The sequence below is a fragment of the Sinocyclocheilus rhinocerous genome, unplaced genomic scaffold (assembly GCF_001515625.1).
Source record: "Sinocyclocheilus rhinocerous isolate Xijiao unplaced genomic scaffold, SAMN03320098_v1.1 scaffold3173, whole genome shotgun sequence".
Classification (NCBI taxonomy): domain Eukaryota; kingdom Metazoa; phylum Chordata; class Actinopteri; order Cypriniformes; family Cyprinidae; genus Sinocyclocheilus; species Sinocyclocheilus rhinocerous.
Genome location: NW_015665376.1, coordinates 292,770 through 316,839, shown reverse-complemented (window position 1 = coordinate 316,839; position 24,070 = coordinate 292,770). Strand labels below are relative to the sequence as shown.

Genomic DNA, 24,070 nt, shown 5'->3' with positions numbered 1-24,070 from the left:
CAAATTTTTTTTTTCAGTCATCAGCCTGTGTCAAGAACAAATAAAACTGGTGAATAAGTGGAATGCCACAGTGAATGCACAATTTAATCAAAGTGCTCAAGAGAGTGGTTTGAGTCTTACCTCTCAGATAGGTCCTTCAAGGTATCTTGGAGAGGTGAGGTGTCCAAGTCGCAACATCTAACTACTGGGGTACCTCAGGGCTCAGTTCTTGGACCACTTCTCTTCTCTGTCTACATAGCATCATTAGGTTCTGTCATTCAAAAACATGGTTTTTCATATCACTGCTATGCTGATGACGCTCAACTCTCCCTCTCATTCCATCCTGATGATCCGACGATAGCTGCTCGCATCTCAGCATGACCATCACCTTCAACTCAACCTTGCCAAGACAGAACTGCTTGTGGTTCAGCAAACCCATCGTTTCATCACAATTTCACCACCCAGTTAGGCACACATCAACCATAACTCATGAGTTCTGAGTTCCCATAATAAATGCATTATAATTTAAATGCTAATATAATTACTCTGTAATTTTGCTGGAAGCAGATTGGTCCTCCTCAATCTCGTCCCTGCCTTCCTCGTCTGAACTGCTGTCCTGGAAACGAGGGTCCACTTGCCAAGAGAACTTGGCTCCTTTTAACGTCTCTATTTTGTACTCGTCTGATTGGCCAAAAAAAAAAAACACTTAAACTTTAACACAAAACTGTAATATGTGGTATAATGTGATTTCAGAACTCATTATGATTTAAAAAACCTGCATAAATAAACATAAACAACAGTTCTGGATGAAAAAGTTTGAGAAACCAATGGCGAAAACCAATTTTAAAGTACAAGGATATACCCAATAATTTACCTACAATGAAAAATGACATAAATGATCAGTGCACCTGTCTTGGTGGTCGTCTCTACAGCTGTGTCCTCGCCAAAGAAGGAGAACTTGAATCCACCTGAAGTGTCTTCTTTTGCTTCTACATTAGACGTGAAGGAAACCTCCATGGGTTTCATTATATCTTCAGTCTCTTCTGCCTCTTTATCCCATGAAACCGTTTCCTTCTCTTCCTGGTTTTCTTCAGATGTCCCGAAGACCTCCTTCAAATCCACGGAGATGTCAAAGTAAATGTCCTTAGACACAGGCGTTTTTCAGCCTCTTTGCGTTTCTTTCATCTCGCTGCTTTGCTGTACGACAACAAAAGTGCAAATGTTAAATAACATCACGGTGAGTCAATATTAACTAAAACCCAAAAATGAGTTTATGTAATACCTCTCTTTCTTCGGTTCCTCTGTCTTGGTCTCTAAAGCAGCATGTTCTTCTTGTGTCGGGTCGTAATGCAGGCTCGAAACATCTCTGCAAAGCCAAACAAGGTACATAAACCTTTAAAAACAAGTGAAAAGAACAAACTGTGTGCTGAAAGCACATCTGAAGAAGTCATACTTGAACGTCTTGCCCTTTCTGGTGTTTTGTGGTTGTATGCTGGTGTTTAAAATGCTCTGGAGGATGTCTAGACTTTTCTTTTTCCCCTCAAGAAGTTGTTCGTCTGCATCTTTTTCTGGAGCCGCTGCATCTGAAATTTGAAAGACTGAAACAGGTGAATAATTCTCTCAAACACATTCAAGCCCAAGAACATACTTGTAATAAATGACCTTGATCTTCAGACTCATCGTCGCTTTCCAGAAATCTAGAATCGACCTGGAATCTTGAATCAGTTCCGAAACTAGCCTGCAGCTTCATGAGCTGAAAAAAAAAAGATGAAAACAAATGAATGAGAAATCAAACAAACTCTGAATCTCTCCATCCTGAAAGAGACTCTCAATCCAAACCTTCTGTCCAGCTTTGCCCTCAAACTGGGGCTTGATCTGGAACCGTTCGTCCTCAGCACCATCGTCCTCATCTTCACTGTCACACAGCTTGCTGCCACCTGGCTTGTTGTTCTTCTGTGGAATTATGATGGAAACATGAAGAACAAATCAAAGAATTCAAGAAAATAAACTTCCATATCCAATCTTGGTCCATATTTGCCTTTTCTTTCAAAGTGGACGTTTGTTGATCTTCATCGGATCCTGAATCGTCCTCAAAGAGGCTTTTTTCAAGTTTGTTGGTTGTTCTTCTGGTCTGCTTGTGGTTTCATCCTCTTCTTCATCAGAATCAAACACAATGCGTTTACTTTTTTCGCTTTCACTGTGTCCTGAAAAAGATCTTCTTAGAGTAAATGACTCTAAAAGACTATAAGACAAATTCAATTTTCAGTGAATTACGACTTTAAATGATGGATACAATGATATTAAAATTCAGGTCACTACAGATAAGACAATAATCATTTTATAAATCATTTATGTACTAGAACATCATGATCAAAACATACAAAATGTGTACAATTCTGCACACTACTAATTAAAAATGTGTATTTATTAGCAATGTTTCAGAACTTGTTACACAACACAAATGACTGCAAGCCTGATTAAAAAACTTGACCAAAAAGAAAAAAAAAAAGATTTTACTTTTTTTGTTTTTTATAAATTTTGCGAGACTTAGGACTGTGAAGGAATTTTTCTTTTTTCCTTTATAATTAATTTATGAAGAATGGCATAAAATAAGAAATGGCCAATATTAAAATTCAATACTATTTAATCTGAATAAATTAAAAATGAAACACTTAAAAATGCTAAATGCATGCATTAGATGATGACAAAGGTCACCTAAAATGCAAAAAGTATGAATAATGAGCATGAACAATTAAATAATCAAAACCGACTAATACTGTTAAATTAAAAGATATATCTAAAAATGACCAATAACCAATATTGCACCCATTCATTGTGCAGCCTCACTTAAAATACTTCAAACTTTTATGGACTAGCTCTACTCACCACTTTAGAAAGAGCGCCTTGAATGAGTTTCCTCTGCTGTTCGGTTTCTTTCTGATGTTGCTCCAGCGCAGCGAGACGTTTCTGGTTGCCCTGCTGTTGTTTCCGAGTGTCTATGACGGTTGAGTGAAGAACTGTTTGATGTGAAACAGTCTGCTTGGGTTTGATTGAGTTATTAGAGCTAACAGTTTTTACTTCGGTTTCTGAGATGGTTCTTGCCGATTGTGTTGCTGAAGATGTTTTAGAAATGGAGACTTTAGCATTACCATCTTCCTCACCGCTTTCTGATTCTTCACTAGAAGAGTCACTGCTGGAGGATCTGGAGGTCTTTCTAAAAACTCCAGCACTATCTTCTTCCTCACCGCTTTCCGATTCTTCACTAGAAGAGTCACTGCTGGAGAATCTAGAGGTCTTCGTCTGATTGGGTTTGTTTGGGGTGTTTGAGTTATTAGACCTAACAGTCCTTAGTTTGGCTTCAGTGATGGTTCTTACCGATTGTGACGCTGAAGATGCTTTAGAAGTGAAGACATCTTCATTACCACTGCTTTCTGATTCTTCACTAGAAGAATCATCTTCTGAGATGGACGCTTTATTCTCCAGTTTTTTTGAGGTTGATTGTACCTTTAAAGTGGACATTACCTGTTGAGATGGACGGTTTGAAGTCTGCAGTTGACTTGTATTTTCTAAGATGCTTTTTTCTTTCAATTTCAGGTCTTGTTTAGGAGATTCACAGTCTATACTTTGGGCAACTCTTTTCAGGCTGGGCTCTGGACCTCCAAAGAGATCCTTCGTTCCAATGAAAGCAGGAAGAGATACAGTGTTTACCTGATTCTTCTTCTCTTTCTCAGAGGTGGCGTCTCCACGAATCGAGGCGAGAATATCTTCTGGGTTATTGCCTGTTCTTTTGGGTGGAGCTCTTGGGGTCTTCTTTGGTTTCTTCGACACTTTCATCATCTGAAATCACCTCTGCTTTTTTAGCTAGCTGCTCCAAGTCTGCTAGGGAAAGATCTAAACGGTAGCAGTTCCCCATCATTGCTTCATAATCAGAATCTACGCTAACATCATCATCATCAGATGTGGATGAAGACACATTTTTACTGGATTTTGTTGAGGAATCTGGACTAGCTGGTGTAGATTCACTTTGTGTTTTCTGGGTCTTTCTCTGGGTGAGTATTTCATCTGTGTCAGCAGAATCGTATTCCTCATCGTCTTTTGAAGTTAGTAGGGACTCTTGTTCCACTCCACCCCAGAAAACGTTAGACTTGACAATAAAATCATCTCCAACCACCTCTAGGTTGTCGTCGTCGTTGTTTTGGGTTCCTCAAATGTTCCTGAGCAACCAACATTCTGATTTCGTCTTCAGAGTCGGCGTCGTTGTCCAAAACACAAACAGATTTTTGTTTTCCCGTCTTTGTAGCGGAGAGTCCGTTTTGTTGGATCGCCACTTTGGGTTTGTTTTCAATGGCAGCCGCATTATTTGCATTTCTTTGAGCCAAATTACTAAGAAACAAACTCAAGTCTATTTTGGATCTTTTGGGACACGGTTTCTGCTTTGGAAACTCTCCTCTCATTTTCTTACTGATTTCATCGTTTCCACCTTCAAGCTCCCAAGTCAGCTTGGACACTGATGTGACGTCATCCGCAGCCTCCAGTCTCTTGATGTTGTGGCAGTGTTTGGATGGATCATACTTGAAGACGTATTCAAGATTTAAGGGTAGAGATAGTGAATTACACTGAAAGCATGATCATTTTACTCTTCATAATGATCCCTCATATACAAATTTGAAATGGCACTTCACTACAAAAACCCAATGTCAGCAGACAAGAAAGGGTGAAGATGAGAAAAATGCACGGAAAGGGATATCTTGTTCTTTCCTTTATACTTCAGGTTCAGGACAGGAAGTACCCTCCCAAATTTACTCACGACCCAATTCTGGAAGAGTGGATAAACACAAAATCAATGTTAAATCAGCATCTGGCCATTTTTACAACTGGACAAATATTATTAGCAAAAGAAAATCACAGACACGGACCTTATGGCCGGGAATTTTTTCATGTGGAAATTCTCACCGCCGGTCACTTTAAGTGAGTCCACTAATTTCTCCTGAGGGATGATCTTTGGGGTCTTGGTCTTTTCAACCAGTTGCTGTCGTTCCTCAGCAAGCCTTAAAAACATATAAAGAATCAGTATATATAGCAACAAATAGTTTAACCAATATTTACTGGTTGAAGAAAGTTTTTACCTATGTAGAAAGCTTTCTTTTGCCAACTGAATAAGCAAGGTTCCACCTTTCCATGTGGATTTATTTAAGATGCCTACACCTGTATAAAAAGCAAATTGATTTACTGCATGACACGGAAACATTTTTAAGCGAGAGGGATTTATTATATAACTGTACATACATCTTTTGTATTCAGCATCTGTGATGTTTATGTTGATGTAGCCAAATGTTTTCAGAGGAGCTCCTGCAAACAGATCACAAAGGTATTGCGCAAAATGTGAATAATATTGAATGGGTACCCAGTTGATGCAATAAAAATATTACATTAAAATCAGTTCAAACATTCTGTGGCATTTAGCAGTCAGATGTCCTTTGGTTTTTAGCAGAATTCCTACCATTCTCATCTTTCCTCGTAATGATTTCCACATCTGACACATCTCCAAATTTTCCAAATCTGTCTTTGAGGTCCTTCTCAGACACTGTGTGCCCGAGACCACCGATGTACAACCGTTTCATGGCCAGATTTCATGCAATCAACACGTTCTGTGTATCATCAAAACACACATAATCTACAACTGTCACTTGACAGAGACAAAGCTGGACTCAACATTGTATAATTATTTTAGAAAAAACTCAAACATGCAGACTGCAGAGCATTCTGGGAAACAAAATAACTACCAATACGCATCTCGACTGTACAACCACAGTTTTCACAAGTTACAAACAATTGTTGCTCAAGGAGTCTCCACACAATGTTAGGATCCCTTTTATTTTTTATAATAATTATAACTATTGCATATATTATGAAATAATATATATTTTTATATAATAAACACCTTGCAGAACATGAAAGAGTTATGTAACGTTAAACTTAGGAATAGAACTGTATATCAGTATAATAACGATCACCATTTGCCGTGTACACAAACTTAAGTATTAATTATTTTATTTTTCATCTTCATTTCAATTCAACTTGCAAAAACACCCTTACAACAATTATCACATTATGTAAATTATATCTTAAAACCATGAGACACATGAACATATAATTACAGAAGTACACTCCGTAGGATCTCAATTTCTCAATATCTTACGTTAACATTTCATATTTAAACAGTTCCTAAAATATTCCATAAGGCAGAATAAAAGCATTATTAAAAAACGCTAAACAAACTTACGATCATGCCAAATATTCACATGTATGTATATACTGATGTTACACTGTAACTCTTCCGCTGTGACACCGTGGACGTGTTTTGGTTCCGCTTGCGAATGTACCGGAGAAGGGTATGGAAAGTTCCATCGACAAAACAGTAAAGAAAAGTAATATTAGACAAATTTCCGATTTCTGTCATGCACGTTGAGGATTATAGGCATAAATAGACCTGTTTATAACAACTTAGCTTCATAATAATGCTATTTAGATGAATATTCAAATGTTTTAGTGTGTTTCTGGATATGGTTCACCCCTGCAGATCTCATTTGGTATGTTCCGTGTTGACGCGGGATTTAGTTGAATCAGTCAGAATCGTGAAGTCGCAGTTTTCATTTTCAGGAGTAGATTAAAGTAAGTTTATTCCTTTGAACACTCGATTTTAAGGTTGATATAAGTTCTACACAAAGTATTAAATCCACATAAGAAATAACAAACAGGTTTACATTACAACTTTAGATGTTTTTACCTCAGTGAGCTCTCTTCTGATTAATGTTTTGATTTGCTCTGCCAAGTCGAGCTCCTGTCATCGGATTTACTCTCAAAATATCGTTATGAAACTATATAAAGGAATATAAAGGTGTATAATTAACATATGGACAGCTGTTAGGATAATCTGTCGGTTTGTGATACATTTATAAAAGCGTTTTTGACATGAACTGTCTCCTACAGAGTGTAATGATAAATGTATTCGGTGAAATCTATTTCTGTATGTTGTATATTTTGTTGAAATGTTATATATTGGTTAGATAATTTAAAAGATAAGGTTTTTGACTTGAGCTGATTAATTAGAACCTTTGCATATTAAAACAATTCTGACATGCAAATGTTATTTAGGCTATATGTATATTATGTAAATGTGTATATTATGTAATATCTCTCTCTCTATATTTTTGTATTTTCATAAACTGCTTTTTAGTAGATTGAGGAAGATAATGGAGCAGAAATATGAAGAAGAGATCCAGATGCTCCAGCAGGAAATTGAAATGCTGGAGGCTGAACAGGAGGAGACTTTACGGTCCATTTTCATAGAGCATGGAGATCGACTACAGCATGAACTGTTAGTACGGACTACCTTTCAATGGATGTTGTCTAGTTTCATATAGCAGTGTAAACTGGACAAAAGCTAAAAAAAAAAAAAACAGTCTTTCTGTGATTGTGAAATCTTTAAGGATAACCACAATGAAAATGGTTCACTTGAGGACTGGACAAAAGGAATTACATTAGGGTTTAAATGTTTTTTTCCTCTTTCAGAAAGTCAGTGTTTGAGGGAAGAGGAGGAGCACAGAAACCCACTCTTTCAAAGCTGATCACAGAAGTCAGAGAGCTGGAAAAAGACCTCAGACGACAGACGGAAATCAATGGGATTGCTCTAAATGAGTGTTTTGTAAAGACATTGCACAAAAGTGAGTTTTTTAAATTTGCTTTTAATTGCAAAATAATTTGTATAATTTATCGGTTTATTGAAAAAAATACTCTGGGTTGTATTTAAATGTTACTAACTTCTGTTGTCTCTTCAGGTGAAAGAAAACTTGTACAGCAGCTCAGACTTGCAGGTCACTGCAGTGTACTTTTGTTCCAGGTTGAATTTGCAGTGACTGAGATTCAGGTACAAAGAAGTCACTAAATATTTATGCGTGCACTTAATAGTATTAACACAGGTATTATTTATTAAAATTAACATACACTTTCAAAATGCATGCAAAATAGATACTTCTTTGCAAAGCAGGGTGTTTGAAATATTCCTCCTGCCAGAAGAGTGTATGTAGATTGTGTGCTTTAGGACTTAAGATATTCACGGCCTTGCAGTTGGTTATAATTAGTAATATAATTAGTAATAATTTGTTTTATGAGTTTTGGTGTTTTTTTAATGAATAGTTCAGCCAAAAATTAAAATTGCCTGAAAATTGACTCACCTTCAGGTCATCCAAGATGTAGATGAGTTTGTTTCTTCATCAGAACAGATTTGGAGAAATTAGCATTAAAGCATTTGCTCACCAATGGATCCTCTGCAGTGAATGGGTGCCATCATTATGAGAATCCAAACAGCTGATAAAAACACAATAATCTAAACTCCAAAGAGAAAGGAAAACTTGAAATCGCATCATATGACCCCTTTAAACGTCTTGTGAAGAGAAAAGCCGTGTGTTTTCAAAGAACAAATCCATCAAGACAGTTGGTTCTGGCTAAGTACTAGTTCTCTGTCCTTAAAATGGCTTTCTCCAGTGAAAAAGATGTCTCGGTTTAAACAGGAGAGAAAAATGCACATGGACTTTTTCACTGAAGAAAGTAATATTATGGATTATGAACTCATATTTTGGTCAAAAGCAATGGTTTAAAGTTAAAATGCCTTAATGATGGTTTGTTTCTTACAAACACGTTGCTATTTTTTGTTGCAACCAGACCATGGCCTTAAAACATACAAAGTTCATTTTAAGATGCTGTAAATCAGTTACTATTTGTACAGTTACATAGTTTTATTCTCTAATTATTAGTTCTGCATGCTATGATTTCTCATACTTAGGCCCAATCCCAATTCTACCCCTTAGCCCTTCCCCTTTCCCCTACCTCTCCGTTTCGCGCGTTCACGTGAAGGGGTAGGGGTGTCTCAATTCTCTTTTGGTTGTAGGGGTAGGGGAAGGGCCAGATTCAAACGAAGGGGTATGAATTATCTCAGCGTAAACCGGCTACAGCGGCAACATGGCTGCCCGAGCTAACAAAAAGACACATAATTGTAAGCATTTTTGGGCATTAATAAAGATTTTAACGAAAAGTAATAATTTGTTTTATGTTACTTTCAATCGTGAGTTCATATTTACGGTCATGTTACTCAAAGAAATGTTTGCAAAAAATCGCTAAAGTTTGCTAACGTCATATCATTACAAACTGCACGATAGCGCCACAACATATTTTCATGTCTGATCAGGGCGATAACCACCATAGACATTGAGGGGGGCTAGTCCCCCCAATAATTATAAATCGCTAAACCCTTTTCTCAAATATTGCCAATTCTAGAGCGAGAGAGAGAGACAGAAAGAGAGAGAGAGATGAAAGTTGCTTGTATGCGCATCTGTGCGTTTCTCTTTTTAGAGTGAGTTTACTTCAAAAACAGAGATTTTATCCTCTTTTTGCTGGAAAATATAATGTAGCGATTCAGTAGTTAAACTGTTATTTATAAAAGTCGTGGGGCAGCGTTGACAAGTTTCTTTGCTCCTGGATGTGTGAGCTGCGCGATCTCTGATGTGTGTGTGTGTGTGTGTGTGTGTGTGTCAGTAAGCAACGCATTAATATAGAACGATAATTAAAGGCTCTAATTCACAGCAGCATAGGTGTGTGTATTGACGTATGATGACGTGTGACGGCATAGTAGTGGTGTCCCAATTCTTAGGGGAATATTTTCACCCCTACCCCTTGACACTCTGTTTCAAGGGACAAGGGGAAGGGGTATAAAATAGAATTGGGATTGGGCCTTAGTGTTAGGGGTTTGTTTAAATCCTGAACCCTCTGTATAGTCTGTATAATGCCTCAAATCATGTGGCTTGTTAAGGAAAAAGGTAAGTGATGAGTATCATGTTTTGTATTTTAAAGTGCCATTTAAGTGGTCTTCAGAAAATGTAGTCAAGTACTGAAATTCTCACATTTCACCTACAATCATTTAAACCACATAAAGTCCATTGTTATTAGAACCAGTGAAGCCTGCCATGATTGTTCTTATACTCAACACTAGAGGGCAGCATGTCTCCATTTTGACCGAGACTTTGTCATTTCAACATCAGATTTGTGCAGTAGACTTAAACTGTCTCTTTAATGGAGTAGATTCGGCATTATAGTTTTTCTAGTTCTTCTTCTTTCTCTGAAATCTTCATGACAAGCATACATCCAGTTCTTCGAGGGACCTCCTTAGCACAAATATTTTACAAAGTTGTAATAAATAATTCAGAATAGAACTGTTGGTTGGTGACTGATGGCACCCTTAAAAATTGTGAGTTATTTTAAACTGGCAGCCCTTGGAAGATCAACATATAACTCTGAAGATGAAGGTTTTATTTGTGTTGGAACATCTAAAGCTGACTCGCAGTAAATGTTTAAAAAAAAAAATCTTTAAAATTTAAAATCTTTACCATGACAATAGTCAAGAATAAACTTGAAGCGTTATATAAAGCGCATAAAAAAGTGAAAGCAGATTTGTGCTCCAGTTTTCACAATAAAAAAAATCAGTTTCTTTCCTGAAGAGAGGAAATCCCATAAACCATCAGTTTCATGACAGGTAATAGAATAAATGCATAAATGCAGATCAATTTAAGGTTATTTATTAAGATTATTTATGATACTGTTTAATTCTCAGTGTTTTTTTACAGGAGGGTGATGCTCTGCTCAGGAGAGTTACAGAGCTCAATATCGTTGTGGATGGTGTTGAATTCAAAGATTTCTCTGCATTTGTGTCCAGGTAGAGTGATGATTGGTAACTGCTTAATATCATTGGTGTGTTTGTATTTTAAGGGATTTTGAGGAAAATTTAAGGAAAGTTTACTTACCCTCAGGTCATCCAAGATGTAGATGAGTTTGTTTCTCCATCAGAACAGATTTGGAGAAATGTAGCATTAAATCACTTGCTCACCAATGGATCCTCTGCGGTGAATGGGTGCCATCAGAATGAGAGTCCAAACAGCTGATAAAAACACCACAGAAATCCACACCACTCCAGTCTATCAATTAATGTCTTGTGAAGTAAAAAGCTGCATATTTGTAATAAATTGGTCATTAGGAAATTTTTAACATTAAACCATTGTTTCTGGCTAAAATATCAAATAAATGAATACTCATAATATTGCTATCTCCAGTGAAAAAATTGTCTCATCTGAATCAGGAGAGAAATCTACACCGTTCAAGCACCGTTTACAAGCCAAAACAGCTCTAAACAAATATGTTGGTGGATTTTGATGTGAGAGGACAACAAGGGGTGGACTTTTTCACTGGACTCATATTTTGACCAGAAGTGACTGTTTGAAGTTAAAATGCCTTGATGGATTTGCTTCTTACAAACACACAGCTTTTCACTTCCCAAGACATTAACTGATGGACTGGAGTCGTGTAGATTACTTGTGGATTTTTGTGATGTTTTTATCAGCTGTTTGGATTCTCATTCTGACGGCACCCATTCACTGCAGAGGATCCACTGGTGAACAAGTGATGTAATGCTACGTTTCTCCAAATCTGTTCTGATCAAGAAACAAACACATGGATGGCCTGAGAGTAAGTAAATTTTTAGCAAATCTTCATTTTTGGGTGATCTATTACTTTAATATAATATAATTATTTTATTTTATTATTTTTTTTACATTTATTTTTAAAGGTAAGTGGATTCCATGGATAATTTGTGCTCTTCACAAAATGTTGGATCTAGCTTGTTTACATAATTGAATCAACAGAAATCCCATTTGGATAAAATCCAGGTTGCGTAATAGGTTACACAACATAAAACCTACAGTGTAAGTAAACATCAGGCAAGTGAATTCCCAGACACCATAGAAGAGTGTTCTGCTTTATGTTAGTCTTGTAAAAATATACAAATTCAAACAAAACTTCATATAAGAGGGAAAAAAAAGTATCCAAGTGGCTCATTAGCTGGATGCTGAGTGAACCCTGACCAGCTGTTGTTAACACGATGTGAGAGAGTTCCCGCAGAGATCTGATTTTCTCAGCAGATCTCTCTGATTGGAAAGTGTCGCGAGGTCAGGTTAGATCCGCTGCCGACTGATTGACTGACAGTGATGTACTCTTGAGAATCCTTCATATGAGGCAGTGTTTAAGTGAAATAACACATAACCTCAAAAATATTTACTTTAAAAAAAAAAAAAAATTTATATTCCATCATTAGACAAATAATGGCTTTGTTTATGTGTTTGAGGGATTTCTGTTATGCTTGCAGCTGAAGGATTTGTTTATTCGTGGTCCAGGCCAGAGTATGTGAGCGGAGCGGCGCGATTTTGCCTGGAGCTAGGAGCGGATTTTTTGAAAGTCGGAGCGTTGAGGTTTTCACTCGCTCAGCTACCGCTCCGTCACGAGCACAAATTATGCCAACTCACGCATTAAACATAATTAGTTAGCTTGACAGATATGTGGATCACATTTGAAGGTTAAAATGGCGATGGACGAGTGCAGGAGGTTAAAGCATGTTGTAAGTTGTACATAGGGTTGCCAACCATCCCGTATTTTGGGCCTAATTGATTTGTTCCGTATGTGACCTCCCTTGTCCCGTTTTTTGACTGCTATGCTGATCTAACCACTGACTGATACAACAGCAGTGGTGCTGATCACTTGAGAATGATCACCGATACCTGTCATCATCCACAGCCCACAGGGAAGTCGTCCTTCACTATTGTAATGTTGTTAAATAGAGAAAAACGTTTTATATTTAAGTAACTAATAGCATAAATCTTAACCTTTGGACCTTATTCTTGAAACACAAAATGACCAATAAAAAGGTGTCAAGCACCAAAAGCAGCCCATATTAAATCTATAAGCTGTCTTTAATTGAAAAATACACATTTTCATGCATATTATATATATATGAAGAGTTCAGATGCAAAAGCCTCTATATGGTACCGTCTCTATATGGTACCGTCCGTTTTTTCTTCTAAAATGAGCATTTTTATCAGGCTCCTATATTTATGTTCAGTTATTTCACTTTAATTCAATAGAAAATGACGTATACATTGCAATTAGAGTAACATTACTGAACCTAAACATAGGAGCCTGATGAAAATGCTCATTTTAGATAAAAATTTCAGACAGCACTTAGAGGCTTTTGCATCTGAACTCTTCACGGTCACACCCGTATTTACAAAATTGTCCCGTATATTCATTTTCTAAAGTTGGCAACCCTTTCTTCTAGTATTATGCATTTATTTTTCGTTTAATATAATTTCTGAACAGAACTTTGATTTTTCAAGCATAGTGAAATAATTTAGCCGCGGAGCGGTGTTTCTGATCAGTGGAGCGGGAGCGGGAAATGGTGAACCCAGAGCGGCATGATCTCTGATCATTAGGCATGTGGTCCATATCTGTGGTAGCTGCCTATTTCTTCCCTTCTGTTCTATTGTATTCAGTTCTGTTCTGTTGTATTCTATTCTGTTCTGTTGTGTTCTATTCTGTTGGATTTTGTTTATTCTGTTTAGTCTTTTTTTTCTGCTGTATTCTATTTTCTGCTGTGGTCTATTGTATTCAGTTTGTGTTTTTTTCCTTGTTGTTCCACTGCACTCTGTTCTGTTGTTTTCTGCACTATTGTGATTTATTCTGTCTTGTTCTATTGTTCAGTTCTGTTAGCAACATGGTAATTATGCTAGAAACATGCTAGCAACATAAGAATCATGTTAAAAACATGCTAACAACTTTCAGGCTAGACTATCTCAAGCAACTTCAAAGTTTGTTCACAGATTTTACCCATTTTTTTTTTTTCTGTTCTGCTTTGTTCTATTCTATTGTCATCTGTTGCTGTATTGTGCTTTTTTTTGTTCTGTTCTGTTTGTTTTGTATTGTTCTACATTTGTGGTAAAGCTCCTACAGAGCAGCTTCACGGCAGGAGCATGTTTTTTTATGTTGGTGGAGTAAACTCTTTCTAAATTATAGATGGTTGCTCTTCTGGTGCTTTAATGAGGTTCAGTCAGTTGAGTCCAGAAGAACACTGCACCCCACATAATGATGTGTGGATTTAATGTTTAAAAGTGCTATGTTGACGGTCCGTAACATGTCCCGCTCATTAAACTGTCAACAAATGGCACCAGCAAGTCATTGACAGCCAACAGCACCCCACAGTGTGTGCACTGTAAAAAGTGAACGTGTGGACCACCTGAAGGTCACTCTGGACTGTGTGAATCAGGACAGTCTGTACAGGCAACTCCACCAGAGACCTTTGAATTTGCTTTATTTGTTGGTTTAGAGTGATAAAATTCCTGTGGTCTGAAGTGCAGTTCTGTCTTCTATTATTACTTTAACGAGTACAGCACAACACTTCCCATTAAAGTAACACCTTTTGATGTTGATGTATCCAGCAATCCACAGAGAACACAGCCGAGATAATTAAAACGTTAGGTTATTTAGATTGTGTTGTACATCATACTTGCAATATACTTGAAAAGAGAGCTGAGGTCTGAATCTGTGACTTCCAGTAGGGAAGATTCATGCTTGTGGTTAACTTATTCTGCTGCTATATTTATCCTTTCATGTCAAACAGTATCTGTAGCTTTATGGTACATTTCCAAAGATTCAAACCAACGACACTCTGATTACCACTGATACCACTTGAAATGTAAATGCATTACACTCATACATTTGAATTACCAATGAATTTCTTTACATTTCAGAGTTTTGTTTTCTAAAAACATGACTATAGGATCTTCTGTGGTTGTTCCACTTAGTCACAGGATTTTTTGGCTGGGATGACAAATTACAGTTTGAAGTAATGCTGCTGTTTTGGCGGCGATTTGTTTGGGTCCTTTTCTAAAGTGCAGCCAGCCTCCTGGTCGCTGAATGTGCATCTGGATCATATTGTCTGGTCTGAGAGTCCTGGCACGAGAGAGTCGGAAAAATACTGGAGATAATGATTCTCGCATAAGTCTGAGTTGTCTCTGCGACTCAGGAATACGCATTTTATAACCATTATGGTCCATGTAAACTTAAGAATTTTTTGAGCATTCTTGTGGTCAGGTACATAAGTGGGTTCAGGCATGTCTGGGGAGAAAGTTTTTGTGCTTTCATTACTGTATCCTCTATAGCTATGTTTGCAACTTTTGTTCTGTTGTTGATGTTTTGATTTTTGACAAGTGTGAAGTTTGAAACAAAGCACAACCACACAGGTTTTTGGAACCTATACGTCTAATATTAGTACATACCACAGGTTCTTGGCAGCATAACCAGGCAAATGAGAAAAACTGAAGGGACAAATTTAGTGACATACAAAGCAGCCAAACATTGATTTGCCATTAATCGGTCTGTAGAGCGATCCTGGCATTCATTATGTTTGGTCTGTTGAACTTAAAAGGTTAGCATTCTAGGACAGCGTGGTTTAAAATGACTTTTTCAGATTCAAGGTCCCCAATCAACAAATCTGAAATGCATACTATGGAAATTTGCCCGGATTACAAAATGAGATCCGTCGGCGAGGGTGATTTGTCTGGGGTTTCTTTTAAACAGCGCTAGACATCAGTCAATCCAGATGACTGATGAATGTTTGTAAACTTTAAGCTCACCCAAATCCAAAAAATTTAAGGCGTACATTAATTGTCTGGTGCTTAGATATTCTCAGGGAGCCTTTTCGCCAACTCTTGCCATTAAGCTGCTGTCTTTTACTCTTGGAGTGGATCCATTTAGTTTTGAGAGACTTACCATTTTTCCATCACACATTACAACACCGGCCTTTCACAGACAAGACTCCAGAGTCATGGAAAGTTGCATTCTGTGCCACAGTTTCTGGGCCCCTGGTAAATCTATGGAAAATCTCAAAATGTCTCGTAATGTCAGCCTGTGAATGGGATTAAACACAAATACACAGTTTATCCTTCTACATTGTATGCTGAATTTTACATCAAGGAGGATATTTCCCTGTCATTATTTTTTCTAATCAAATAATTTAAGATAATCTAATTAGAATTGACCAAAGTGAGCAATACAATGTTGGGTGTTATGGGGTATTAATGTAACAATACTGTCTTGTTTGCAGAGTGGAGGACACAAAAGATCTTCTTTTGTTCTTCAGGACCTTGAGGACGTTCTCTGAGAGATGTGAGGAGAGGCGTCAAACGTTTCAGCACTTTCAGGTAACCAGCAATAGAAGCAGGGAATAAAGTGCTCAACCAAATATGTATGAGCACAAATACTTGAGTACTGAGAATTGACAGCAATGTCAGTTCTCATTGATCATGAAAGAAATTGTGACTTTTATTGAAATCTAGTCACAGCTACACACAAACTTGCCAAAAAGGGACTTAAATTAAAATTTCTCTGATTGGTTGTGGTGCGATATGTCCAATTGGTAGTATTCAGACTTTTGTTGTTGTTATGCTGATAATTTAATTTGTAATGAATAGGCCTGTCGCAATAATCAATATATCGACTTATTGTTTTTTTTTGCATTTTTCTTTTTTTCTACTTGTTATTTTGCACTTTTTGTTAGAAAATGTTTATTTACTATTTATTCAAGTTTTAAAGGTATCTAATATTTTTGATTCTTAATTTCCATGATTTAAATATTCTTAAAAATGAAAAGTTTGTTGTCATTTGGAAGTGTGTAGGCCTTCTTGCATTATTATGCTGTTACATTATGATTATATATTCAGTGGCATAAAATTACAATAATATCGCTTATCGCAATTATTTCTGGGGCAATATATTGCACAATAAAAACTTGTTATCGTGACAGGCCTAGTAATGAAAAAGTTTGTGTTTCTATAACTTTCATAAAAGCCTTATAATAAGTTAATACTGTAATAAGTTAGAAGGAATATGATTATTTAGACCAATGTGTATCCAAAACAAAGACACCTGATTTATTTAATTCCTTTGAGGAAAAATATATATTTCAAAGATTCTACATGGAATAACAAAGTTCTCCACTTTTATTTTTCTTCTTGTAAGTAGAAATATGTATGTACTGTATATATCATGAGACTTTCATAAGTATGAGAAAGATTGCTGAATGCCAGATTGGGAACAAATTCCATGACTCGATGGCAGTGAAAGTTTGGGAATGAAGCCTTCGAGTCAGTATGAAAAACATTCCATTATTTGCTTGGATCATTGTGCTGTAATGGCTGCCAATTTGGGCAGTTAAATGGAACAATATTACCCCACTTTTTCCAGAAGTTTCTGTGTGCAAAATCTTTGGGTTTGATTGGTTTGCAATTTGCATACAGTTGTTTTGGTCTCTCTTTGGAACTGCCTTTTTTTTTTTTTTTTTACAACTACAGTCTGACATAGTTGTAAAAGATAAAAGCAAACTAGTCACAAGTTTTTAGAAAAAAAGAAGTGTATTTGAACAACAAAAGCAAACATAACATGTTGATTTCATACAATGTTTTACTGTACACTATTCATGTTTGGTTCACATATAGGTAGTAATTACACATTTAGCATATAAATAATATTCAAAACATTAAAGTAAAAGTCAGCTGGGAAAGATCAGTGACTTGGAAGTTGGGATGAGTTCCTCGCCCTCTAATTAACTTAGCAGGCATCTTAATTTCAACTAAAGTAAGACCATTTAACAGTACTAGAAAGTGTCAGAAATTCACAGAGTTCTGAGGAATACTAGAAGCTTGACTGCAGCTTTTCATGATCTCACATTTTTCTAAGCAGTAGCCTCCGGTGGTTATTTACAATGGATATGAAGTTATTCTTTCAAAGACTTGTGGTTCAGGTTCATCTACAAAGTCAATATCAAGAGGGAATCTAAGTGTTTGGGCAGCTGTTACATAATTAGATATATGATGCAGGTTCTCATGGTATTAACTTTTACACTTATCTGTGCTCAGGCACCAGGAGATTGAATGACTTTTGCTTCTCGGTTTTAGTCATCATCATTTGCTATCCAAGGACTTCTCACTGGGGTGTACCTTTGATTCTGTTTTCATTGGTATCGCCCAATTGGCAGAGACTGCAGGCATATGAAACTGTTGGGGTACTGGCCGAGGATGACGGGATTTCCATCCATACGGATTTCGTTCATGTTGTGGCGGATGTAGTATGTGTTGTTACTTTTGCAGAAGGTGTCCACAGTCACGCTTGAAATGTTATTGTTCTGAAAACACAGCAAGAGAAGGGGTTAGAGTTCCCTCAAGATGTTTTTTTTTTTTACATTTAAAAAAAAATTTTTTTGTATAATTTCTGTGCAGAAGACTTGTTAGCATGCAAAACATGTTCAGCTTTCTAACCTGTAGGTGAAGTGTGCGGACAGTCTCTGGAATGAGAGGAACCGCCTCCAGTTCATTGTGAGCAAGATACAGATGTGTCAGTTTGCTTAATTTCTGGAAGTCAAAGCAAAACAATTTTGAGAGCAAAAGGTTAAAATAATAACAAATAAGGCTGTCTTTGTCTTGATTAAATCAATTCGGTAGGGTATTCTTTCTATAAATGAAAAAGTCACTTCAAAACATCATTCAAAACAAAAGGTTGTGCATTGGCTAGAAGTGTTTTCAAACAGGTAGTGTAATTTGTGGCTCTTTACCTTGAAAGCATTTGACTTGATTCCTTTGGTCCTCAGTTTGTTGTGATTAGCATTAAAGGAGACTAATTTCGCCGGTAGCATTGGTAGCTTGACCAGCAGGTTTTCGGCTAGTGAGAGCTCCTCTAGCATGGTAAGCTTAGCAAACGCACCATCTTCAATCTCAGAAATTATATTTCCAGTGAAGTCGATTCTCTTCAGGGTAACTATATTAGATGAATGGAAATGGACAGAAGAGCGTTAAATTGATCATGTGAAGGTTAAGCGTCATATGTTAGACACCTAGACAGTTTGGCTCGGAAATTACACTCCTGCCATCCACGTGGTTATTTTTTTCGTACTTGCTTGCAGTTTTTGTTTGTTAAAAATTTTATGCTCCTTTTAACTTTTTTCGTGCTGTCAAAAGTCACCTTATTATTGAGTGTTCCATTAGCATCAATTGTGAATACCCTATATATATATTCAACAAATTATCAAATAAACTTTTTTTAAAAGCCTTTGATGCATGAGTCCCCTAAAGGCCTCTAGCTAACTTTGTTGTACCCATGATGCACTGCTGCAAACAGAGTAGTTTACCACATTTGCAAGTTTTTGTCAACACATGTTCTGTAGGATGTTGTGGTTCCGAAATGTGATCGATGTCTTTATGCAACGGAAAAACTCGCAATCTCTTGTGATCGCATTGTGGTTTGTATATCATGTCCCTTAACATTTGGAAATCTTTTGGATGAAATGGATTCTGGGTTGTTTCTGAAAAGAAGCAGCTGTTTGCCTCCTGCTCTCCTTAAGGGTAATCCCTTATCCTGTCCACAAGAATTGTATATGTTCCCCCAACAGAAAAGGGCGGTCAACGAGAATGCCAGAGCAAGTCAAGTCAGGAAGAACTCACCGATATCTCCGAAATCTTTGGCTGTTATCTTTTTTATCTTGTTGTACCGAGCATAGAGGTAGTTTGTCTCCTTTGGCAGAGCAGGCACTGACGTCATATCTGGGTCGACCTCCTCACAGTAGACAGATCCAGTTAGACACACACACAGTAGACAAGTTGGAAGGTCTGGAACATGTAGAAAATTTGATTAAAAACAGAAAAGTTAATGAAACTTCCCACTTACATAGACATAACTAATGAACAAATAAGGGCTCTTGTGAGCAACATGTGGTTTTTAAAAAGAGCCCATCACTCATTCTTATCAGACAGTTGACCAGGTGTCAGTTGTTCGTTACCTGAAGGGTCTCCTCCAGGCGGCAATGGGGTAGAGTCATCGGGGGTGTCGGCAGGCAGAAGGGCATTGATGTCTTCTGTCGCTCTCTGTAAAATGGCTTCATTAGTTGGTACATTTTTTTGACAAGAATGCCACATTCAGGTTGAACATCAATAATTAATGTCTTGTTTTTTAAAAAACTTCCCAGCCTTTGCATTAATGTTAAACAAAAAATGTATGTTCTGTTGTCATGTCGTTTCAAACCTGCATATGGAAGCCCATTTCTGCCACTAAATAAAAAAAATAAAAAAACGTAATTCTGACTTTTTTCTCACAATTGCGAGTTTATATCTCACAATTCTGTTTACTTTTCTCAGATTTGTGAGATATAAATTCGCAATTGTGAGTTATGGGGCCCTATCATACACCTGGCGCAATGCGGTGCCAGGCGCGACGCAAGTGTTTTTTGGTAGTTTCAGTCCGACGCAGTTATCATTTTCACGTCCTGCGCCACAATGTTTAAATAGCAAATGCATTTGCACCCATTTGTGCGCTCATGGGCGTGCTGGTCTGAAAACGAGGTGTGTTCAGGTGCATTGTTGGCGCGTTGCTATTTTGAGGCAACTGAAATAGACTGCACCATTGACCAACTAAAACCTGGTCTAAAGTCAATGGCGCAGTAGTTTTTTTGTTATTTAAAGAGCGCGTTAGTATAGGCGGGTGCACAACGCACATACACTCTGCTTATTACACACACAGGGTAATAGGGCAGCAGCACACAAATATGCCAAATATTAAAAATTAAAGGATTGCAATGTAAAAGATTATTATTGTGTAGGCTACATAAATATAAAAATGCCTACATGTCATAATGGATAGTCATTGCATGTATCAGAATTAGGCTACCTATTTGCTCGCGCACGAGCAGATCCGTTTCCTCTCTGGAGACGCGTTCTGTCTTTGCGCTTGCAAATTCCGCCGTGTAAATAGCAAATCCGCCATGGCATGAGCGCAACTGGCTCTTAAAGGGAATGGGAGATGAGACTCTGATTGGTTTATTGCACGTTATGCCCAAAACACACCCATTACTCATTAAGAGAATAGGGACAAACCTTTTAGACCATGCACCGGGCACGCCGACAATTTTTCCCGTCGTTAAACTAGCAAAAGTGGATTTGGACACGCCCTAAGTGCACCTGCGCCGTGTGCTTTAGACCTTGCGCTTAGATCGTTAAAATAGGGCCCATAAAGTCCAATTCAGAGGGGAAAAAAGACAAACTATTCCAAGAGATTTTCTTTTCTTACAATTGTGAGTTTATATCTCACAATTCTGACTTTATAACTCATTGTGAGAAATAAAATCTCACAATTCTGAGAAAAAAATTAGAATTGTGAGATTTAAACTCAGAATTGTGAGACAAAAAGTTGCAATTACCTTTATTTATTTTTTTTCAGTAGTGGAAACGGGCTTCCATACCTGTATGACCTTCTTCTGTAGAGCTCAAAAGGAGGAATTCTGAAGGATGGAGAAAGTCCTGTGTATTTGGTTACAATGAAGGATAACTGTTGGATAAAAGTTGTCATAAAAGAATAAAAAAAGTAATGTGAGCTTTATTCGGGGTCTTCTGAAGCCATTTTGAGAGCTTTACATGAAAAAAAGATTGACATTTATCTTATTCACTGACAGTATTCCCATCCAGTGAACTATTTACCATTGTATCTGGATCATTTAGTAGCATTCGAAAACATGGCTAGTTTTTCAAGCACCAAAAGACAATATTTTTTGTGAATAGTTTCTTGAATTACTTGAATTTGTACCTTTTCATCACAGAAAGCTCTTGTATGGCGTCAGAAGACGTGAAATAAACCATGAGTTTTTTAATGACACTTTTGAGACACTTTTGCATCCTTTTTGAAGATTTGAAGCTTCAAACCCTGTTCGTCATCAATGAATGGAAAACAGTCATCTCCTTTTGTGTTTCATGGACGAAAGAAAGTCATAACATGAGGGTTTGTAATGACATGAGGGTGAGAAAATTATGACAATTTATTTTTTGAGTATACTACTTTTACATCCTGTTTATGAATAACAGTCATCTCTTTGGGCTTGTTGGGACGAGCATCTGTTTGGACCTGTGTGTCTTCAGGCATCTGTTAAATCACCCTGACAGTGTCTGACCCCATGAGTTAGCGTGAAGCTGTGGGTGGGAGAATTTGAGCCTGAGGGAACTCCTCTAGAACAGATTGCTGACTAATCAGACAGCTTCCACAAAGTGCCGGGGAGCTGTTGAGTTGTTTATTTGAACAAAGCTGTATGGTTTCAAAATCGGCAATGAATCGCCTGCGATTTTGAACGCGATTTTGTGTAGCTTGTCAGTGAACTACAGCTCTGTGTAGTAAATGCCCCTCCATCTGAAAGCACGTGCTGGAGATTGACTACTAATCACAGGAGCGGCTTTACTGACGAGATGCGCATGAAAATCGCATTCGATTTTTTTTGCACAGCCCTACCATCAGTATATGGAAGTAATCTGATTTTATGGTGGAAATGTAACATATGTAAACCTGTAAACGTGTGGTATAATTTAGTTAAGCTTAAGCAAAAACATTTTAAAAGTCACTTAGCTTACTTTAAATGTGAATAAACGTGTAATTTTGAATCACTAGTTACATAGTACAATATTAATTGTATTAATAATCAGTAATAATTGTTTTTTGAAATTGCAATGCAGTAAATTAATAAACTTGATACTGAATATATCTGACATGTTAATCAGTTAGTTTTTATATTAAGTTTAAATTTTTATTGTATGTATATATATATATGTATATGTGTGTGTGTGTGTGTGTGTGGTAACACTTTAGAATGGGGAACACATATTCACTATTAAGAGTTTTCCCTGAACAAACTCCTAATTTGCTGCTTATTAATAGTTAGTAAGGTAGTTGTTAAGTTTAGGTATGGAGTAGGATTAAGGGATCTAAAATATGGTCATGCAGAATAAGGCATTAATATGTGTTTTATAAGTACTAATAAACAGCCAATATGTTAGTAATATGCATGCTAATAAGCAACTAGTTAATAGTGAGAATTGCTCCTTAATAGTTCGCATTATAAACATTTTAATTAAAGCAGTTTATTTAAAACATTTATTGTAGGTCATCATTTAATTATAATAGATATAATTTTCGTAACTATTTTATATGTTGCATTAGATTTCATGTGTCATATATGGCTTAGTTAAATGTTGAAGTGGGAACAAGCAAAGTCAATTAAACTAAACACAAATGAAATCAAATTAACCCAAAATTAAAATGCATATATAAAATGGACAAGCAGTAGACAAAGACAAACCCATTTCTAAATATTCTGTTCTGTCAGCCTTTGCATAAGATAACAATCATGGAAGAAAAACACAAAGGTTACCTTATTCCTCTGTGCCCTTACATCGATTTCCTCAGTAAGTGCTACATCCTCCAGTCTGTAATGCCTGTGAGTGTGATAGTGTGCACCAGATGCTGAGAGCACCCATGATGCCACTATGACTGCTGATATGAGCATTCTCAACCTCGTTCCCATTGTATCTAAAGACTCTGGGATGTGTTCTGCCACGTTAAAGAGCAGAAGCGCAGTGCAGGCAGTGGTTGGCTATTTTCTTGGTGCCTGTGAGTAAAATGTGATCTGTCAAATCAGGATTTTAAGCCCCACCACAGGCTGCCAGAGGAGATCCTTAAGTGGGAGTTTATGGAACAGACCTTAACCCTTCACATTCCCATCTGAACTGTTCAGGCCACTGTGTCTCCTGCAGGGTTTGGCCATGTTTGTGGTCCATTGGAAAAATTAGTTTGTAAAAGAGAGCAGGAGGCAATGAAAAGGACTGTTAGTTTTGCTTTGGAGATTTTATGTATGTTGATCTCTTGGAATATTGAGGCATGTTTGGCTCTTCTTAGCTCTGTATTTTTCTAATTAATCTTTTTTGCTTCTCAGAGAAGCAAGAAAAGCAACAAGCAATGGGAGGACAATGTTAACACAGAAATGTGACAGGGTATTAGGATAGATCAGGTCCAGATTCTTTGATTATAGTTGTCCATCTCTCAATAGCCTTGTTATATTGTTCATTTTACTTTTGGCTTCATGTTGGATCTTTAGACTTTTCCAGCTTTGATAGCATTTTACAGTAAATTCACTAGAATCACTCTACAAAGAGTAGCTTGGTTAGATTTGCAGGAATCTGCAAAAACAATGGTAATTGGGATAGATACCAGGACATTAGGATAGATCAGGTCCAAATTTCCAAATTCTTTGGTAATAGTTGTCCATCACTGTATCTGAACTGTGATAAAAAAAAAATTC

General features: G+C 37.0%; 3 protein-coding genes across 6 annotated transcripts in view; 1 reads left to right on the top strand and 2 right to left on the bottom strand.

Annotated features, from left to right (window-relative positions):
- The window catches only part of nol8 (nucleolar protein 8), a 9,870-nt gene extending 3,544 nt beyond the window's left edge, over positions 1–6,326 (bottom strand). Inside the window, 19 exon segments of the mRNA XM_016542367.1 lie at positions 525–660; positions 888–1,136; positions 1,139–1,176; positions 1,262–1,345; positions 1,433–1,562; positions 1,642–1,732; positions 1,819–1,932; positions 2,018–2,088; positions 2,091–2,183; positions 2,862–3,790; positions 3,792–4,172; positions 4,174–4,559; positions 4,727–4,795; positions 4,896–4,912; positions 4,915–5,027; positions 5,106–5,184; positions 5,266–5,328; positions 5,480–5,627; positions 6,263–6,326. Coding sequence (XP_016397853.1) covers positions 525–660; positions 888–1,136; positions 1,139–1,176; positions 1,262–1,345; positions 1,433–1,562; positions 1,642–1,732; positions 1,819–1,932; positions 2,018–2,088; positions 2,091–2,183; positions 2,862–3,790; positions 3,792–4,172; positions 4,174–4,559; positions 4,727–4,795; positions 4,896–4,912; positions 4,915–5,027; positions 5,106–5,184; positions 5,266–5,328; positions 5,480–5,600 — 3,164 coding nt within the window. The 5' untranslated portion in view covers positions 5,601–5,627; positions 6,263–6,326.
- Positions 1–24,070, top strand: part of cenpp (centromere protein P) — a 79,222-nt gene that overhangs the window by 11,298 nt on the left and 43,854 nt on the right. For 2 of the 4 annotated variants that reach the window (XM_016542377.1, XM_016542380.1), the window contains exons 1-6: positions 6,568–6,651; positions 7,217–7,357; positions 7,552–7,703; positions 7,818–7,906; positions 10,656–10,744; positions 16,016–16,112. In XM_016542377.1, coding sequence (XP_016397863.1) covers positions 7,233–7,357; positions 7,552–7,703; positions 7,818–7,906; positions 10,656–10,744; positions 16,016–16,112 — 552 coding nt within the window. In that variant the 5' untranslated portion in view covers positions 6,568–6,651; positions 7,217–7,232. Of the gene's footprint in view, positions 1–6,567; positions 6,652–7,216; positions 7,358–7,551; positions 7,704–7,817; positions 7,907–10,655; positions 10,745–16,015; positions 16,113–24,070 lie in introns of those variants that run through there. The other 2 variants (XM_016542378.1, XM_016542379.1) reach the window with 2 other exon arrangements.
- ogna (osteoglycin, paralog a) lies at positions 17,310–23,483 on the bottom strand. Its single transcript, XM_016542376.1, has 7 exons — positions 23,473–23,483; positions 23,144–23,380; positions 19,739–19,823; positions 19,404–19,568; positions 18,518–18,720; positions 18,225–18,317; positions 17,310–18,091 (listed from the first exon to the last, which is right to left on the bottom strand). Exons 2-7 carry the CDS (start codon positions 23,294–23,296, stop codon positions 17,921–17,923), a joined length of 870 nt encoding a protein of 289 aa, XP_016397862.1. The 5' UTR covers positions 23,297–23,380; positions 23,473–23,483; the 3' UTR covers positions 17,310–17,920.

Excerpts from the sequence above, each read along its gene's own strand:
- ogna (XM_016542376.1), bottom strand. The coding sequence starts at position 23,296 with ATGGGAACGAGGTTGAGAATGCTCATATCAGCAGTCATAGTGGCATCA. Across the intron at positions 19,569-19,738 it reads GCCTGGAGGAGACCCTTCAG|ACCTTCCAACTTGTCTACTG; the intron begins GTAACGAACAAC and ends TACATGTTCCAG. Across the intron at positions 18,318-18,517 it reads TCAAGTCAAATGCTTTCAAG|AAATTAAGCAAACTGACACA; the intron begins GTAAAGAGCCAC and ends TTTGACTTCCAG.